A 19,116-nucleotide genomic window follows, 5' to 3' on the forward strand; every position below is an offset into this window, starting at 1 on the left:
ATTTAGTGCACTGATTACAAATATCAAATACTGATTTTCAACTGTGCATTACACAGACCTTATACCATAGTTATACATAATTTAAAAAATACTTATTGTTTTCTTTAGTTACAGTTGAAGTTGGAAGTTTACATACACTTAGGTTGGAGTCATAAAAATAATAAAAATAAAAAATAAAGATAAAACTGTTTGGCCATAATGACCAGGAAAAAAGGGGAGGCTTGCAAGCCGAAGAACACCATCCCTACCGTGAAGCATGGGGGTGGCAGCATCATGTTGTGGGGGTGCTTTGCTGCAGGAGGGACTGGTGCACTTCACAAAATAGATGGAATCATGCGGAACGGAAATTATGTGGATATATTGAAGCAACATCTCAAGACATCAGTCGGAAAGTTAAAGCTTGGTTGCAAATGGGTCTTCCAATTGGACAATGACCCCAAACATACTTACAAAGTTGTGGCAAAATGGCTTAAGGACAACAAAGTCAAGGTATTGGAGTGGCCATCACAAAGCCCTGATCTCAATCCTATAGAAAATTTGTGGACAGAACTGAAAAAGCGCGTGCGAGCAAGGAGACCTAGAAACCTGACTCAGTTGGGTTGGTGTTAGGACCTATCCTTTTCCTGCTCTACATGCTCCCACTTGACCAGATCTACAGACAACACAGTGTCCAATTCCACTGCCACGCAGACGTCACACAGGTGAACATGAAAACAAATCCTGACACATCATCTGCTTTGTCAACATTGTCCAACTGTCTGGAAGAGGTCAAATCTCAGATGCAGAACAACCTCCTCCAACTCAACAGCAGCAAGACAGAAGCAATGCTGATAAGCACACCCCTGCAGATCACCAACTCCTGCAGTCTCTTATGTCATACGTCATTCTTTCACCTGAAGAACATCTCCCGACTAAGACCCTCACTCACCACATCTGACGCAGAAAAGCTAACACATGCATTTACTGGGGGGCCTGCCTGCAAATTTAATTCATAAACTACAGCTCATCCAAAACAGTGCCGCAAGGATACTGGCACAAACTAAAAAATCTGCCCACATCACTCCCATCCTTGTTGATCTCCATTGGCTACCTGTTCCTCCTGCTCCTCTACAAACCCCAAAATGGCATCGGGGACCCGCCTACCTGTCAGACCTGCTCTCCCCCTATGAACCTCCACGCACCTTACATTCAAGCTATGCTTATACTCCTTCATGCCCCCAGGACCAGGCTCCTCACAATGGGGGACTCTGCATTTTCCTCTCTCATACTATACCTATGGAACTCCCTTCCAGATAACTTCAGGGTTGTTCAGACTGTTGGACCTTTTAAAGCAGGCAAAGATGTATATTTTATACATGATTGACACAGTTGAATTACAATCTGCTATCAGTTGCTAGTCTGTATGTCAGATGTTATATGCAATGACTGTACTGTGGTTTTTATTTGTCCTTATCATTTGCAATGGAGAAGGGATTAAGCACCTGTAATGGTAGAAATTATTTGTTGTTAAACAAAGCCCATTTAAAACATGACAAATTACCAGGTAGTACTGCAAATAATATACATGTTACTGCTACATTGTATTCAAGAATGTATATTTCAAATAAAATAAAATAAAATATTTTGGAACCAATGTGTGCAGTATGCTATAATCCATATTGTACATTTGCCAAAGATTTTATTAAATGTGTTCCTCTAGTTTTGATCCACATAGGATTAATAACAGGTCAGTCTTTTAGGTTTAAAATCTGTGGTCCATTTGAAAAGTGGGAGCTAGTGTCTGTGACTAAGGTCATGTCCGTTTGTGTGAACCAGAAACACTCCAGATATACAGAATGTAAAGTATGCACTAACAGAGATGATAGTGACTGATGATTTTAATCCAAATAAAATTCAAATTCTGTGTTTTTATGTTTGTATTCAATTTAATGTACCTTTTCTCTGAAGATTAGTGGTGAGATGTTACTTTGATGGAATGTTAGAAGTAAATCCCTTCAACTGCACTAAATTGATGTGTTCTTGAAAGCCCGTGTCTCAGTATTGTAAGACATTTCTTAATACATTTACATAAGTAATGATTGTAATGACTGACACTTCACCACAGATGTGTAGTTCAGGCCTTGAGCTGTTCTTGTTAAATGTTTTGCATCATGTCATGTTTAATGTGGACCCCAGGAAGAGTAGCTGCTGCATTCACAACAGTTAATGGGGATTCTAATAATATACCAATAGATTAAAAGTCATTTTAGATACTTACGGTCTTTTGGCTTTTTCTAGCTATCTGGACGTAGGTGGTGTTTTTTCACAGTAACAAGGTAAAATTGGATTTAAAAACAAAAGTTTAGGTGAGGTGGTATCACAGTTATCATGCAACTAAAAACAAAAGGAAGCTATAGGAATGACTCAAATGAAAAGGCAATGGGGGTTTACATAGCTGGGAAAATGGGTGAAATCTCAACATTTAACTCAAAGGTATCTGTACCAAACACCATATCTCACACGCATTCCTCCTGAACACTGTTCTAGAATATCATGTATATTTCAATGGGTCTTTTACCTCTATGACAAATGACTGCATCTTTATTTAAACAGCTAAACAACAGAAAACGGACCATGTAAGGTGATTACAGTATTCAGTCAATAACAAATTAACCTTAGTGTCACAACAGCCTTTTTTTCATTTTTTTCACCTTTATTTAACCAGGTAGGCCAGTTGAGAACAAGTTCTCATTTACAACTGCGACCTGGCCAAGATAAAACAAAGCAGTGCGACAAAAACAACAACACAGAGTTACACATAGACAAATGTACAGTCAATAACACAATAGAAAAAAAATTAGAAAAATCTATGTACAGTGTGTGCAAATGTAGGGAGGTAAGCAATAAATAGGCCCTAGAGGTGAAATAATTACAATTTAGCATTAATACTGGAGTGATAGATGTGCAGATGATGATGTGCAAGTAGAGATCCTGGGGATGGGCTATGTACAGGTACAGTGATCGGTAAGCTGCTCTGACAGCTGATGCTAAAAGTTAGAGTGGGAGATATAAGACTCCAACTTCAGTGATTTTTGCAATTCGTTCCAGTCATTGGCAGCAGAGAACTGGAAGGAAAGGCAGCCACAGGAAGTGTTGGCTTTGGGGGTGACCAGTGAAATATACCTGCTGGAGCGCTTGCTACTGGTGGGTGTTGCTATGGTGACCAATGAGCTGAGATAAGGCAGGGCTTTACCTAGGAAAGACTTTTAGATGACCTGGAGCCAGTGGTTTTGGCGAAGAGTATGTAGTGAGGGCCAGCCAACGAGAGCACACAGGTCGCAGTGGTGGGTAGTATATGGGGCTTTGGTGACAAAACGGATGGCACTGTGATAGACTACATCCAGTTTGCTGAGTAGAGTGTTGGGGGCTATTTTGTAAATGACATCGCCAAAGTCAGTTTTACGAGGGTATGTTTGGCAGCATGAGTGAAGGATCCTTTGTTACAAAATAGGAAGCTGATTCTAGATTTAATTTTGGATTGGAGATGCTTAATGTGAGTCTGGAAGGAGAGTTTACAGTCTAACCAGACACCTAGGTATTTGTAGTTGTCCACATATTCTAGGTCAGAACCGTCCAGAGTAGTCTTTTCCTGTCCAGCACAGGCGTTCTGCGTCGCCGACCTTCTAGCTGCTACCGAACCTACTGCAGGCAAGCGCAGTTCACTCATCAACCCCGGACTTGTCTCATCATCATTATGTAACAGTATAACTTTAGTCCATCCGCTCGCCGGGCTCGAACCAGGGACCCTCTGCACACATCAACATCTGACACCCACGAAGCATCGTTACCCATCGCTCCAAAAAAGCCATGGCGCTTGCAGAGCAAGGGGAACCACTACTTCAAGGTCTCAGAGCAAGTGACGTCACCGATTGAAACGCTATTAGCGCACCACCGCTAACTAGCTAGCCATTTCACATCGGTTACAATTACACACCTGGTTCCAATCCCCACTCTATCACTGTATATCTACTCCCTCTGTCATTTGTCTCTGTCTGTCATTGTAAATGCTACTTGTGTTCCTGAGATGAATCTCTCCTACCATTTCTTGAGTACTTTAGATTTTGCACTTTGGGATCGCCCTGTGACTTTTTGTTAATTAATATATATTTTGAGCACAACAGCATTTGGGTTTCGTCCGACTTTGATCTATGGTGATTAAACAAATTCAGTAGTTCTAAACCTGTGACTGCCTACTCCTCTCTACATCAGTGACTCTTAGTCCTGACTATATTGAAAACAAACCAAATAGCCCTATCGGGAAGCACATTTACTGATACGGACCCCTAAACTACTTCCAATCATCCAATGTTGAACAAACTGAGAATGGACCTAAGTAATGCAATAAACTCTTATTTTGGTTGGTGATGTGAAAGGGGATATGTATCATGTTAAGATACTTTTCAGAGATGCTTTTAGAAAATACTTATTTTCCACCATAATTTGCAAATAAATTCATTAAAAATCCTACAATGTGATTTTCTGGATTTTTTTTCTCATTTTGTCTGTCATAGTTGAAGTGTACCTATGATGAAAATTAAATGCCTCTCTCATCTTTTTACGTTGGAGAACTTGCACAATTGGTGGCTGACTAAATACTTTTTTGCCCCACTGTACTTACTGAAACCTCAGCAGACTGATGTGCCAAGTGGCTCCTTATACCACAATACCTGACCCAATCCAAATAGATTTAGTGCATATTTAGTGCAGTGATACCCAACTTTGCATTACACAGAACTAATGCCATAGTCATACATAAAACAAATGTTTTCTTTTCTTTAGTTAAATCATGTGACAAGACACCTACAAAGATAATATCAAAATATCAAAGGTTGGCCCTTTTCTTAGCTGAGAGCTATACATATGTAGTCTGAAAATATGTGCCTAAAATTTACTAAGTTATCTTGATGATAAGAGGTAGCAATGAAAGGTCTAGGTCTTTAATAATGTGTTGAACACTGGTACCTACATTTGCCATTATCGTTTACAGTGTCATATCGCTCGTCATAAAACTGATGTTGATATGAGTTGATGTATGGATGGACAGAAACATACTGTAGATAATCGTACAAATGAATGATGATTAAACTAAAATAACAGACAAAGTGGGAACATTTTGGCCTTGAGGTAGAACGTATCCACACTGGATATGATTTATGTAATGAGAGGTAACAGACAGGAAACCAGCCATGTCATTCACCACACTGAGGGAACAGGTGCTTCCTCATAACACAGGCACACTAACTGAAACCTCCTCTGGACTGAGGGTGCATAGAGCCCTCAGAAACCACCACTATGTTATGAAACAGTGGGTGCAAATGTCACTTTCTAAATCAACAAGCATTCAGTCTTTAGCCTGTTTTTCAGGAAAAGTACAGGAAAAGTGAATATAAAATGTTTTTTTCAACATTAGTCCTACAACAAATACCAACCAAATTCTTGCTTCTGAGTTAATTGATCAATTGACTCATTATTTAGGTAGAGAATGTAAATTCCTGGCCCACCAATGAACTCAGTCCCTGAAGGCAAGGATGACAAATGGCAGATACTGCAGCCTGAGGACTTGGATAACCTTTTACTACATGCCATACAGCTCTGGAACTAGAAAAGTTACATGGCACCACAATGTTGTGTAAACATCTGTCACAAAGTGGCAACATGTCCTCCCCTCCCTCAGTCCACATAATTAGTCAACACAATACACAATATTTTCCATGAATTTCATGTTTGACTGACATTAAGAAGGGCTAGGTATAAGCAAACCAGCCCTCTTCCCTGCAGCAGCGATGTAGTCTAGTCACTAAACCTTGAGTCCGAGTAAAGTCCCTAGTGATCGAGTCAGAGTCCTCGAGTCCAAGCTTGAGTCATGAGTCCTTTGGTAGTGCTAAAAGCTGCATTTCAACTATCTTTGAACCTACATTACATGAAGCAGAATGCTAACCATCTTAAAGTATTGCACATTATTCGGGATAGCTTGCTACAGTAATTCAGTAGCTATTGTAACTATGTTGAATTAAGCAAAGTGGAGAGACTTTCGGACAACAAGGTACCATTGGTTCACCTCCTACCTCACTAACCGCAAGCAGTACGTCACACTTTGTGGGGCAAGATCAGGGGACTCCACCATTTTCTGCGGTGTCCCAGATGGGTAGGTGTTAGGACCTATCCTCTTCCTGCTCTACATGCTCCCACTTGACTAGATCTTCAGACAACACAGTGTCCATTTCCACTGCTATGCAGACATCACAAAGGTGAACATTAAAACAAATCCTGACACATCATCTGCTTTGTCAACATTGTCCAACTGTCTGGAAGGTGGTCAAATCTCGGATGCAGAACAACTTCCTCCAACTCAACAGCAGCAAGACAGAAGCAATGCTGATAAGCACACCCCAGCAGATCACCAACTCCTGCAGCATCCGCCCTGCCATAGATGGCCACATCATCCCACTCACATCAGTCATCCCTAATTTTAGTGTGAAATTCGACCCGTCTCTTTCCTTCCATGCCCACCTAAGTCACTTCTGTAAAATGTCATTCTTTCAACTGAAGAACATTTCCCAATTAAGACTCTCACCACATCTGATGCAGAAAAGCTAATACATGTATTTACTGGGGGGCCTGCCTGCAAATTTAATTCATGAACTACAGCTCATCCAAAACAGTGCCGTAAGGATTCTGACACAAACAAAATAGTCTGCCCACGTCACTTCCATCCTTGCTGATCTCAAAAGAAAAGAAAATTGTATTTGTCACATAGTGGTCACAAAACAACAGGTACAGAAAAATGATTACTTACAAGCCCATAACCAACAATGCAGTCTTAATTTGGGACATGGGGCAGTATTTTCACGTCCGGATGAAATGCGTGTCCAAAGTAAACGGCCTGCTACTCAGACCCAGAAGCTAAGATATGCATATTATTAGTTGATTTGGATAGAAAACACTGAAGTTTCTAAAACTGTTTTAATCATGTCTGTGAGTATAACATTAATTATTTGGCAGGCAAAACCCATAGGACAAACCGTCCAGATCTCTTTTTTTTAGGTCACTCTCTTTTCAATGCGTTTTCATTGGGAATCCAGATTTCTAATCAACTTTCCTGCAGTTCCTATCGCTTCCACTGGATGTCAACAATCTTTAGAAATTGGTTGAGGTTTTTCCTTCGAGAAATGAAGAAGTAACACTGTTCAGAATGAGGGTAGAGAGAAGTGTACTCTTTGATAGAGGCGAGTGACCTGAAAAGCTCGCTCCACTTTGTTTTCCTCCAATATTGAACACAGATCATCCCGGCTTCAATTTTATCGATTATTTACTTTAAAAATACCTAAAGTTGTATTAGGAAAGTAGTTTGAGATGTTTGGACAAAGCTTACAGTTAACTTATGAGACATTTTGTAGTCATGTTGCACAAATTGGAACCAGTGTTTTTCTGGATCAAACGCGCCAAATAAATGGACATTTTGAATATATATCGACGGAATTAATTGAACAAAAGGACCTTTTGTGACGTTTATGGGACATTTTGGAGAGCCAACAGAAGAAGATCGTCAAAGGTAAGGCATGAAATGTATCTTTATTTCTGCGTTTTGTGTCGCGCTTGCAGGGTTGAAATATGCTTTTCTGTCTTTGTTTACTGGGGTGCTATCCTCAGATTATAGCATCGTTTGCTTTCGCCGAAAAGCCTTTTTGAAATCTGACACATTGGCTGGATTCACAGCAAGTATAGCTTTAATTTGGTATCTTGCAAGTGTTATTTCATGAAAGTTACATTTTTATAGTAATTTATTTGAATTTGACGCTCTGCATTTTCACTGGATTTTGGAAAGGTGGGACACTAGCATCACATATCCCAGAGAGGTTTTAACTTCTTAAGGCTAGGTATCCCGCGGACACCTGTCAACAACATCCGGTGAAATTAGAGGGCGTGCGCAATTCAAATAAATAATAGTAATGTTAAACATTTATGAACATACAAGTGTTTTATATCGATGAAAAGCTTAAATTGTTAATCTAACTGCATTGTCCGATGTACAATAGGCTTTACAGCGAAAGTATACCATGTGATTGTTTGAGGACGGCGCCCCACAACATATTTTTCAACCAGCACAGGCTTCATAAAATCAGAAATAGCGATTAAATAATCACTTACTTTTTTAAAATCTTCCTCTGTTTGCAATCCCAAGTGTCCCAGCTAACACATGAATAGTAATTTTGTTAGATTAAATCCTTTTTTATATCCTAAAAAGCCTGTTTAGTTGGCGCCATCGATTTCAGTAATCCACTTGTTCAACATGCAGACAAAGGAATGGCAAAAAGCTACCACTAAACTTTGTTCAAATAAGTCAAACTATGTTTCTATTTAATCCTCAGGTACCCTAAAATGTAAATAAACTATAATATTTCATACGGAAAGAAGTATGTTCAATAGAAAAGTAAAATTAGGAAGTGCGTGTCCACAGACTGATTTTCCACTGTGACTCTTTGTACCAAAACTCCAAATTCTTACTAGTTTTGGAAGAAACAATCCTGATACCTTGAACAAAGACTGTTGTCATCTGTTGTCATCTAGCCATAGGAATTGCAATCTGGCAGCTGGAAATGCGTAGGACCCATAGCTTTACATTATAAGAGCCTGGTACCTAAAAAGAAAAGATTCTGGTTGGTTTTTCTTTGGATTTTCTCCTACCATATAAATTGTGTTATAGTCTCATACATTAGTTAAACCTTTATACAAACTTCGAAGTGTTGTCTATCCAATGCTACCGATTATATGCATATCCTGGCTTCTGGGCCTGAGTAACAGGTAGTTAACTTTGGCCACTTCAGTCAGGTGGAAATTCAGAAAAATAGACCCTAGTTGATTTGCCATATGCACAGGATACAAATGGTACACAGTATAATGAAATGCTTACTTGCAGGTTCACCTATCAACAATACGACAGTAATAAGAATAGGAGTAAGTATGCAAAAAATAAAAGCTCAATGGAATATAAATATAATACAATTAGCAGAAATATAAATTCAAGAAAGGCACAAACAATTTACAGTAGGATATTTACATGTGCTGGGGAGGGTGAGTACGGAGAGAAAAGTGTTGAATTATGCAGTAAGTTTGTGCAATAATTTTACAAGTCCAAAAGCAGTAGTCATGGTTTGTGGGTTAGTGCATATCAAATCAAATCAAATTTGTCACATGTGCTGAATACAACAAGTGTAGACTTTACCATGAAATGCGTACTTACAAGCGAGTTCACAACAAAGCAGTTAAAAAGTATGAAAATTAACAAATAGATCAAAAGACAATAGTAACACAATATAATATCACAATAAAATATCAATAACAGGCTATATACAACGAGTACAAGTACCGAGTCAGTGTACTGGGGTACAAGATAGTTGGGGTGATTGATTAAGGGTAATATGTACATGTAGGTTTGGTTAGGTGATTGATTGAAGTATTATCTACATGTAGGTAGGTGGTGAAAAGCAGAAAGTCCGGGAAGCTGTTTAATGAACTGTTCAGCAGTCTCATAGCTTTGTGGTAGAGCTGTTCAGGAGCCTTTTGGTCCCAGACTTGGCACTCTGGTATGCTTGCCGTTCGGTAGCAGGAAAAAACAGACTGTGTGGGCATGTGAGTGGATGAGTGAGCGAGTGCATGTCTTCAAAGGTTGTGAAAAGTCCATGCAAATAAACTGTTGGTGTAGAGGTGGTCGTCCTGGTTCAGGTGTTCAGCAGTCTGATAGCGTGTGGGTAAAAGTTGTCTCTGAGCCCCGAGACTCGATGCTCCGATGCCGTCTGCCAAACAGTAAAGGCCTGAACAGTCTGTGGCTGGGTATGTGGGGTCCTTGATGATGTTATGTGCCTTCCTCAGGTACCGCTTGAAGTTCATGTACTTTACAGGTGGGAGCACGGCACCAGTGATGGACAGGGACGTCTTCACCACCTGTTGAAGGTCCTTGTGGTCGAGAGCGGAGCAATTTCCATACCAGGTTGTGATGCAGCCGGTCAAGATGCTCTCAATGGTGCAGCAGTAGAGGTTGGAGAGTATCCGGGGAGGACATGCCAAGTTTCTGCATCTGCCTTTGGAAGTAGAGGAGCTGTTGCTCCTCCTTGACCAGAGTGATGTTGTTGTGTGTCCATGTCAGGTTCTCTGTGATTTGGATGCAGAGGAACTTGAAGTCACTGACTCTCGCCACAGCACTCCCATCGATGTGGATTGGGCATATCCTTCTCCCTGCTTCCTGAAGTTGACAAGCACCTCTTTCTTTTTGCTGATATTGAAGGATAGGTTGTTGTCCTGGAAACGCACTGCTAGGTATCTTACCTCTTCCCTTGTCTCATCACTGTTGTTGATCAGGCCTACAACCGTGGTGTCATTTGAAAACTTGTTGATGGAGTTGGTGTCGTGTCTGGCCCCGTGTTAAGAGTCAGTGTAGTGGAGGTATTTTTGAGAGTCAGTGTAGTGGAGGAGTTGTTGCCAATCCTCAGCTGTTGTAGCCTGTGGTCTGCCTGTCAGGAAGTCCAGTATCCAGTCTAGACCCAGGGCCCGAGCTTGGAGGGAACAATGGTATTGAATGCTGAACTCTAGTTAATGAACAGCATTCTCACATAGGTGTTCCTCTTGTCCAGGTGTGATAGAGCTGTATGGATTGCAATGGAGATGGCATCTTGAGTGGATCTGTTGGAGTGTTAAGCAAATTGGAGTGGGTCTAGTGTGTCTGGCATGCTGGCCTTGATGTGTGCCAGCCTTTCAAAGGACTTTATGATGACAGGGGTGAGTGCAACGGGGTGAGTCATTTAGGCATGTTAGCTTGGTTTTCTTGGGCACTGGAATGATTGTAGTCTTCTAATTGTTTCTATAGAGACGACCAATTAAGTGATGGTCGGCCATGAATGTTTTTTGGCCTAATGTCTGTGTTAAGCGTTCACCTAGATTATACATATCAAATTCGGGAATGATGGTCACCATTCACGACCAACTACCAGCAAATGTGTGGAAACAAGGAACAGAGATTTTGACCAATGATTGTCAATCCTGTGTGTCACCAAGGTATCACACCCAAAGTATCTGGAATTAAATAGCCCTATGTTAAGGGATTTTTTTTATCAATAATGACTAATTATGTATACATTTCAATCAGGACTGACTAATCAGAATACTATTATGTTACTGTATATGTATGAATTTTCTTTTTATCCTAGTACTGAATATAATGTGTGTAAATATAATCAAGAAGTAGAACAATGACTGTCTGTTCCTTGGTAGAAATGAATGATCTTATCGGCAGACTGGCTAGAATGCTTATCTACACCTTGGCTCGGGTCACAAATTATCTAAATTAGGAGAGACGATGTAGGAAGGCTTGAGAACTATACAGCCTTTGTACCAGGGTGAAGAAGAGACGGGACAGTTCGAAAACTAATGACGTCATTTTCAGTTTATAACCTGTGGTAAACTGTACCATGTTCAGTACTCTCGAGAATAAATGCTGCTGATTGATTTTGAGACTGGTCCATTTTATGCAAATAAGAGCCTTACAAAATCTTAGGAATTGACAGAGTGTTTCATTTTAATTGGGTATTAAAACATGTAGGAATTTAATTCCTGTAACACCCTATCAGGATTAATAACTATCAGGATGATGCTCAAGATGCTTCCCATACATCAACATTCACAACAGATTGAGAGTGAGCCCCTGCTTTCTCTAAAAGGACAGGAATAAAAATGTGCTCACACTTTCATCCAAAGTTAACTTCATGCAACACTTCCGTTTTGATGGGAAGTGCATCTCCCCAGGGAAGGAGACAACCATCAAGATGCCACAAAATAAAGTTCATGAAGCAATAGTTTGAAATGAATTGGGTTTTTAGTTTAGGGGCAGATAAACAATTATCACTGTGATTACTATTTCGACTACTGGGGGAAAGGAACCCAAGTCACGATAACTTCTGGTAAGTAGCCTTAACATTCACACCTAAAGAAGTTATTTCATTATTGACACATAACTAGTGACTATTCAGGTTATTTTGACTGATTTTGTACGAAGTATTGGTCAGACCATTCACTGTGACAACTACTTTGACTACTGGGGGAAAGGGACCATGGTGACCGTGTCCACAGGTAAAACAAAAACATGTTCTGTTTATTTTTGCATTATTATTGAGGTTGGAGTTTGAGTTAAAAGTCCCTCTCTCCTAAAGGCTTGAAATATTTATTTTTGGTCTTCACTTGCGGTAGTTTTTGTGCGTTGCACGTATTGAAAGATTGCACTGTGACAATGCTTTTGACTACTGGGGAAAAGGCACAATGGTTACCGTTTCATCAGGTAAGAAAAAGCATTATGATTTCATCAAATGTGTCAGTGATCATTCGAAAAGTCAAATACATGTGGTTTTTATACAACTCGATTCTAGGCTTAATTTAGTCAATTTGCTAAATTGAATTGAGGATCAAAAACAGTAACGGTAGGCCTACTCTATAACAAAGGCGTATTCATAATCTGGACAGAAACAACTGAAATTCATTGATGTGATTTTAAAACGAACCTTTAAAAAGTATGATGGATGATATTAAATATCGAAATACATTGGCACAGGTTTTTGTGCATAGCCTGTATTGGTTATTTGCACTGTGACTACCGTTTTGACTACTGGGGGAAAGGGACAATGGTTACTGTTTCATCAGGTGAGACTTTCAATTGAAAATGCTGTAATCTTACAAATACATTTTGAAGCCGTTTATATTCTTCTGCTTTAGGTTATTATATTAAAGGTTTGTCACTTTTAATCTGCAATGGAATTAAGATACATGTCTATAATGAAGCCTATTTGAAGTAAAGTGTGCCAAACAAACTTCAAGTAAAACATCATAACCTAACATTACAGTAAACGTAAATATCAGAAAGTGTACAAAATAACTGTGTTCCTTTTGCGCATTTTGGTTAAGAATGGGAATAAGAGGGTATAGAACCTGGGGAGAATGCTTTTATACCACTTGTCAAGGTAATTGAACACAGTGCTACGCTGCTTTTGACTACTGGGGTCAGGGTACAATAGTAACCGTTTCAGGTAAGAATCTAATTTTGGTTGATGCAAGGTATAGTTCATAGTGGAAAATTATCGCTTAAATGTAAGGACAAATATTTAATCAATACAAATATTTATGTTTAAAGTAATCAACACGTATATAGCCTACAGTCTTAACTACCTGTCTTTTAACAGTGGATATTGTATTTTACGTTTTTGATAACACATTCAACTCGGTGTAACCTATGTGCATGTATTTGTAGTGAACAATATCCTACCCTGGTAATAAATCATCCTGTATTAAACCTAGCCTACTAAATGAATGTTAAATAACCCGACGATGTAAAATAGAATAGGTCCTCAGAATTGTTAACTATTTTATTTGGTCAGTGTTGGTTGATTTATGTATTTATTTTTTCATGGTGTATTCTATAAAACTGTTGGGCTTTATGGAGTATTTGTAACACATTATTTATCTTACAGCCTCATCAACTGCTCCGACTTTGTTCCCTCTTGCGCAATGTGGCTCCGGGACCGGAGATATGATGACTCTGGGTTGCATTGCCACTGGCTTCACGCCTGCCTCCCTCACCTTCAAATGGAATGAAGAAGGCGGGAATTCCCTGACTGATTTCGTTCAGTACCCTGCGGTCCAAACCGGTGGAAGCTACATGGGAGTCAGTCAACTCCGTGTAAAGAGAGCAGACTGGGACAGTAAAAAATTTGAATGCGCCGTGGAACATTCTGCTGGATCAAAGAAAGTATCAGTGAAAAAACAACGTAAGATGTATTTGTTTATCCATTTAATAACATATGTCACAAAAAAATAATAATAATATATTATTGAGTTTAATGTATTTATATCCATGTAGCCTATTAATCTACTAATTTCGTTAAAAAACAGCCTCTGTGATAATCATAATTTGCTGGTAATTTTATGTTTAGTTTTGTTGAAAGACACATTTTTAGAAATCAAAATATTGAAGGCAATAAGCTTATGAAATCTGAATAAGACTTAAAAATTGCACATGTTTTTGCTAGAAAATTCCACTGCTGAAATTATGGACTATACAGCCTAGGGTACAATAATTTTGATGCCTACATATTACAATTGTTATCAACGCGCATGCAGTAATTTAGTAACACCTAAATCATTTAGTAACACCTAAATTACCTGACACCTTCCGGCAAATTAAACAATAAATGCATTAAAACGTAGTCATTGCTAATTGCCGTTCACTGTAACAATCAACATTTGTGTCACTGTCACCCACTGTAGAATAAACCATTTAGGCCAATTGTATAAACATTGATAGGTGTCAGTCTAGTTGTGGTGAATGTGCTATGGCACTAGGATGAAGGTTGGTTGGAGTGGCTGTAGCTTGCCCCTTTAGTTGGTGACTATTTAAGCCATCTCCCCCAAGAAGACATGCTACAAACAGTGTTGAGCTCTTTTTGCTTTCGTCTGCCAGCATAATTATTCTATGTCCACAGTCTAAGACGGTATATACTTTGATATACACTTTTTAAAAATGAAAGAATATTTACTTGAATAGTACCGATTCAAAGTTTGGTAACAGAATGACAGCACAAACTGTCATTCTGTTACCAAATTTTGTGTCTTCACTGTTCTTCAAGTAAACGTGTTTTTGTCAAATTTTCTGTGGAAATTGTAAAAATGAGTCCTTGTGGATAGAGTTGCATGGTTTGTTTAACTTTGCAATCTCTGATTTTAGTTTGAAAAACATGTTACCATGAAATTTCCCATAAGCTGTTTAGCTGTTCTGTTCATCTTTACTGCGCATTTGTATCCTATGCCAGCTTCTGCAAATGTATATTGTTTTCTCTCTGCTTCTGCATATATATATATATATATATGTGTGTTTGTTTGTATTTTAGCGGAATATCTGCAGCAGCCGTCTCTTTACGTAATGACCCCCTCTAAAGAGGAGATGTCAGAAAATAGGACGGCTTCCTTCGCCTGCTTTGCCAATGACTTTTCACCCCGTACACACACAATCAAATGGATGAGGATGGAAAAAGGAACAGAAAAAGAAGTTGTATCTGATTTCAAGAGTTCTTGTGAGAGTGAGAAGAAGAGTGAGAAAACTCTGTACAGCACAACCAGCTATCTCAGAGTCAATGAGAGTGAGTGGAAGAGTGAAGAAGTAACATTCACTTGCGTGTTTGAGAACAAAGCTGGAAATGTGAGGAGAACTGTGGGCTACACTTCATCAGATGGTGAGTAAAATATGTCAGATTATCTTCTCTTGGTATCTCATTAAAGGAGCATCAAGAAGCAGGGCTTTTGTGACAGAGCTCTAGGCCAGATTGAAAAGTTAGCACATTTTTCTAATTAGCACTTAAAGGTTTTTCTTAAATTGTGTAAAAATAGCCCATGCATGAAAAAGGATTGATTGTGACCAGCCAGCTGGAGGGAAAACAGAATAGCCTACATTGATCCAAAACATACAAACTGTTTACATTTTAATTGCTGTTCTCACAAACAGCTTGGTGAATATTCCTTACATCCTTTCTCAGCAGGTCCAGTCCATGGAAATTTAGTGTTCATTAAGATCATCGAGCCGTCTCTTGAGGATATGCTTATGAACAAAAAAGCTCAGCTTGTGTGCGATGTCAATGAAATAGTTTCTGGCTTCATGAGCGTCAAATGGGAAAATGACAATGGAAAGACCTTAACCAGCCGAAATGGTGTCACTGACAAAATTGCCATACTTGACATCACTTATGAGGACTGGAGCAATGGGACAGTATTCTACTGCGCTGTAGATCACTTGGAAAACCTGGGGTCCTTGATAAAGAAAGCCTACAAGAGGGAGACCGGTAAGACAAACTGCTTTGGTTTCCCTCTCACTTTTCTTTTTACTTAATTGGGATTTCATATTTACGATATAAACAGATATCCAATTGTCCATCATGTGGGAATTCAAAATGATGATAGGAGATTGTGTAGACTAGTGAAAAGTGACTTTAATTGTCAGAGTTGCAAGGAACCAAATGGAGCTGTTAGCAATTTGATCTGATTAAATCAGATGATGACTGACTGCAAAATGACAAAATGCTTTTCTATGATGGGTCCCTTTGGCCTCTCAAGACGAAACTCCTGTGAGGGAAGACATTGTTTGATTGGCTTAATATAGGCAGCATTTAGCTAAATGTAAATTGTTTGCCAAGTACTTGCATGGGGAGAAGCCCTGACTGTTCTCTCATGCTTCCAGGAGGAGATCCACAGCGTCCATCTGTCTTTCTGCTGGCTCCAGCAGAACAAACTAGTGATAATACGGTGACCCTGACTTGCTACGTCAAAGACTTCTACCCCAAGGACGTTTTAGTGGCTTGGCTTGTTGACGATGAGCTGGTGGAGAGAACGAGCAGTTCAGCATTGTACCAATTCAACACCACTAGCCAGATTCAATCAGGAAGGACCTACTCTGTCTACAGTCAGCTCACATTTAGCAATGACTTGTGGAAGAACAAAGAAGTGGTGTATAGCTGTGTAGTTTACCACGAAAGCATGATCAAGTCCACAAAAATTATTATGAGAACCATTGACAGAACCTCAAACCAACCCAACTTAGTTAACCTCAGCTTGAATGTGCCTCAGAGCTGCAAGGCCCAGTAGAGGTTGCATTGTGTTTTGTTGATGTGTGTTGCCGCGTGTTACCTCTGCTGTTTGTGTCAGTGACATAACATGTTGTGTGTCTTTTAAGTGCAGAATCAAAAATCCAAATAAAAACTTTAAATCATTAATCCTGTTGATGTACTGTATGTCATGCAGTTCCTACTCATGTCTGTCCCGTCTCCCCACTTTTGTGCATAGCTTCAGTATCTCTGTTTGGGGAAAATGTCAACTCTCAGACTACTAAAACTAATGATAAAGTGACAATACAAGTCAAGCAAAGTATTGATGCTTCACATTTGCAATCAGGCCAAATGACCATGCAATATATCTGTAATACAGTAATGGTGGACACTGAATAATGTATAAGTATAAAGCTTATTTTGCACACTGGGCTATAGTCTTGTAAACAATAGAGAAGTGATATACACTCACATTGTTAAAATGTTCCCCCGATGACAGGAATGAACTATGGAAGTGTAGCTCTAGCATTAGCAACCCAGTTATCTGCTGTTTCAGATATTCTCCTCATGTCTTTGGTGTAATCAGATGTAGTGCATTGAACTTAATCAGGCTGTCCTGTCTTCTTGTTGTTTGGCTTTGTGTGCTTCTGTTCCCGCTACTGGGTCTCACCTATAGAAATGCTATATGCCTGTTCTATTGATTCAAGTCTACCACCATGGGTTTGGAAATGGATGAAATATGACTAGGGTTCGTTCACAAGAAGCAAGCCAAGCCAAGTAGAAGTTGGAAGTCCCCATTGATCGGCAAGTGTGCCGTTTGGCCAAAGCAAGTCAGGGTCACCTTCACTGCTGGTTTGATATCCTCATGTTTTAGATTATCAATGTGTTGTATTCGTTAAGTAATAACTCAGTAATTGATGAAAGGTCATAGGCGGTGAGGCAGAAAAAACATGCTCAAGTCCAATAGACAAAGTATGCTTTAGATTTTTTTCTCACGTCCTACCGAATATCACAGTATTATCTATGACTGAAACCGGAGACAGTATTATCTATGACTGAAACCGGAGACAGTATTATCTATGACTGAAACCGGAGACAGTATTATCTATGACTGAAACCGGAGACAGTATTATCTATGACTGAAACCGGAGACAGTATTATCTATGACTGAAACCGGAGACAGTATTATCTATGACTGAAACCGGAGACAGTATTATCTATGACTGAAACCGGAGACAGTATTATCTATGACTGAAACCGGAGACAGTATTATCTATGACTGAAACCGGAGACAGTATTATCTATGACTGAAACCGGAGACAGTATTATCTATGACTGAAACCGGAGACAGTATTATCTATGACTGATACTGGAGACAGTATTATCTATGACTGAAACCGGAGACAGTATTATCTATGACTGATACCGGAGACAGTATTATCTATGACTGATACTGGAGACAGTATTATCTATGACTGAAACCGGAGACAGTATTATCTATGACTGATACTGGAGACAGTATTATCTATGACTGATAGCGGAGACAGTATTATCTATGACTGAAACCGGAGACAGTATTATCTATGACTGATACTGGAGACAGTATTATCTATGACTGAAACCGGAGACAGTATTATCTATGACTGATACTGGAGACAGTATTATCTATGACTGATACCGGAGACAGTATTATCTATGATTGATACCTGAGACAGTATTATCTATGATTGATACCGGAGACAGTATTATCTATGACTAATACCGGAGACAGTATTATCTATGATTGATACCTGAGACAGTATTATCTATGATTGATACCGGAGACAGTATTATCTATGACTGAAACCGGAGACAGTATTATCTATGACTGATACTGGAGACAGTATTATCTATGACTGATACCGGAGACAGTATTATCTATGATTGATACCGGAGACAATATTATCTATGACTGATACCGGAGACAGTATTATCTATGACTGATACCGGAGACAGTATTATCTATGATTGATACCTGAGACAGTATTATCTATGATTGATACCTGAGACAGTATTATCTATGATTGATACCGGAGACAGTATTATCTATGACTAATACCGGAGACAGTATTATCTATGATTGATACCTGAGACAGTTTTATCTATGATTGATACCGGAGACAGTATTATCTATGACTGATACCGGAGACAATATTATCTATGACTGATACCGGAGACAGTATTATCTATGATTGATACCGGAGACAGTATTATCTATGACTAATACCGGAGACAGTATTATCTATGACTGATACCGGAGACAGTATTATCTATGACTGATACCGGAGACAGCTGTACTATGCATGGTTTCCCATAAAACAGTTGAAAGTATACCCATTCCAACCGTTTGACACTTATTGATAGCCCCTTTAGATCTGCAATGAACAGTAAGGGTAGGCTACATGCAAAA

The 19,116-nt window shown here is 39.2% G+C and overlaps 1 protein-coding gene across 28 annotated transcripts in view; it reads left to right on the forward strand.

The window, feature by feature from the left end:
• The window catches only part of LOC109876272 (uncharacterized), a 239,151-nt gene that overhangs the window by 201,557 nt on the left and 18,478 nt on the right, over positions 1-19,116 (forward strand). For 5 of the 28 annotated variants that reach the window (XM_031834908.1, XM_031834919.1, XM_031834910.1 and 2 more), the window contains 2 exons: positions 12,113-12,159; positions 13,548-13,844. In XM_031834908.1, coding sequence (XP_031690768.1) covers positions 12,113-12,159; positions 13,548-13,844 — 344 coding nt within the window. Of the gene's footprint in view, positions 1-11,943; positions 11,991-12,109; positions 12,160-12,310; positions 12,365-12,673; positions 12,724-13,547; positions 13,845-19,116 lie in introns of all 28 variants that reach the window. The other 23 variants (XM_031834925.1, XM_031834905.1, XM_031834918.1 and 20 more) reach the window with 12 other exon arrangements.

Source organism: Oncorhynchus kisutch, linkage group LG10 (genome assembly GCF_002021735.2).
Source record: "Oncorhynchus kisutch isolate 150728-3 linkage group LG10, Okis_V2, whole genome shotgun sequence".
Classification (NCBI taxonomy): domain Eukaryota; kingdom Metazoa; phylum Chordata; class Actinopteri; order Salmoniformes; family Salmonidae; genus Oncorhynchus; species Oncorhynchus kisutch.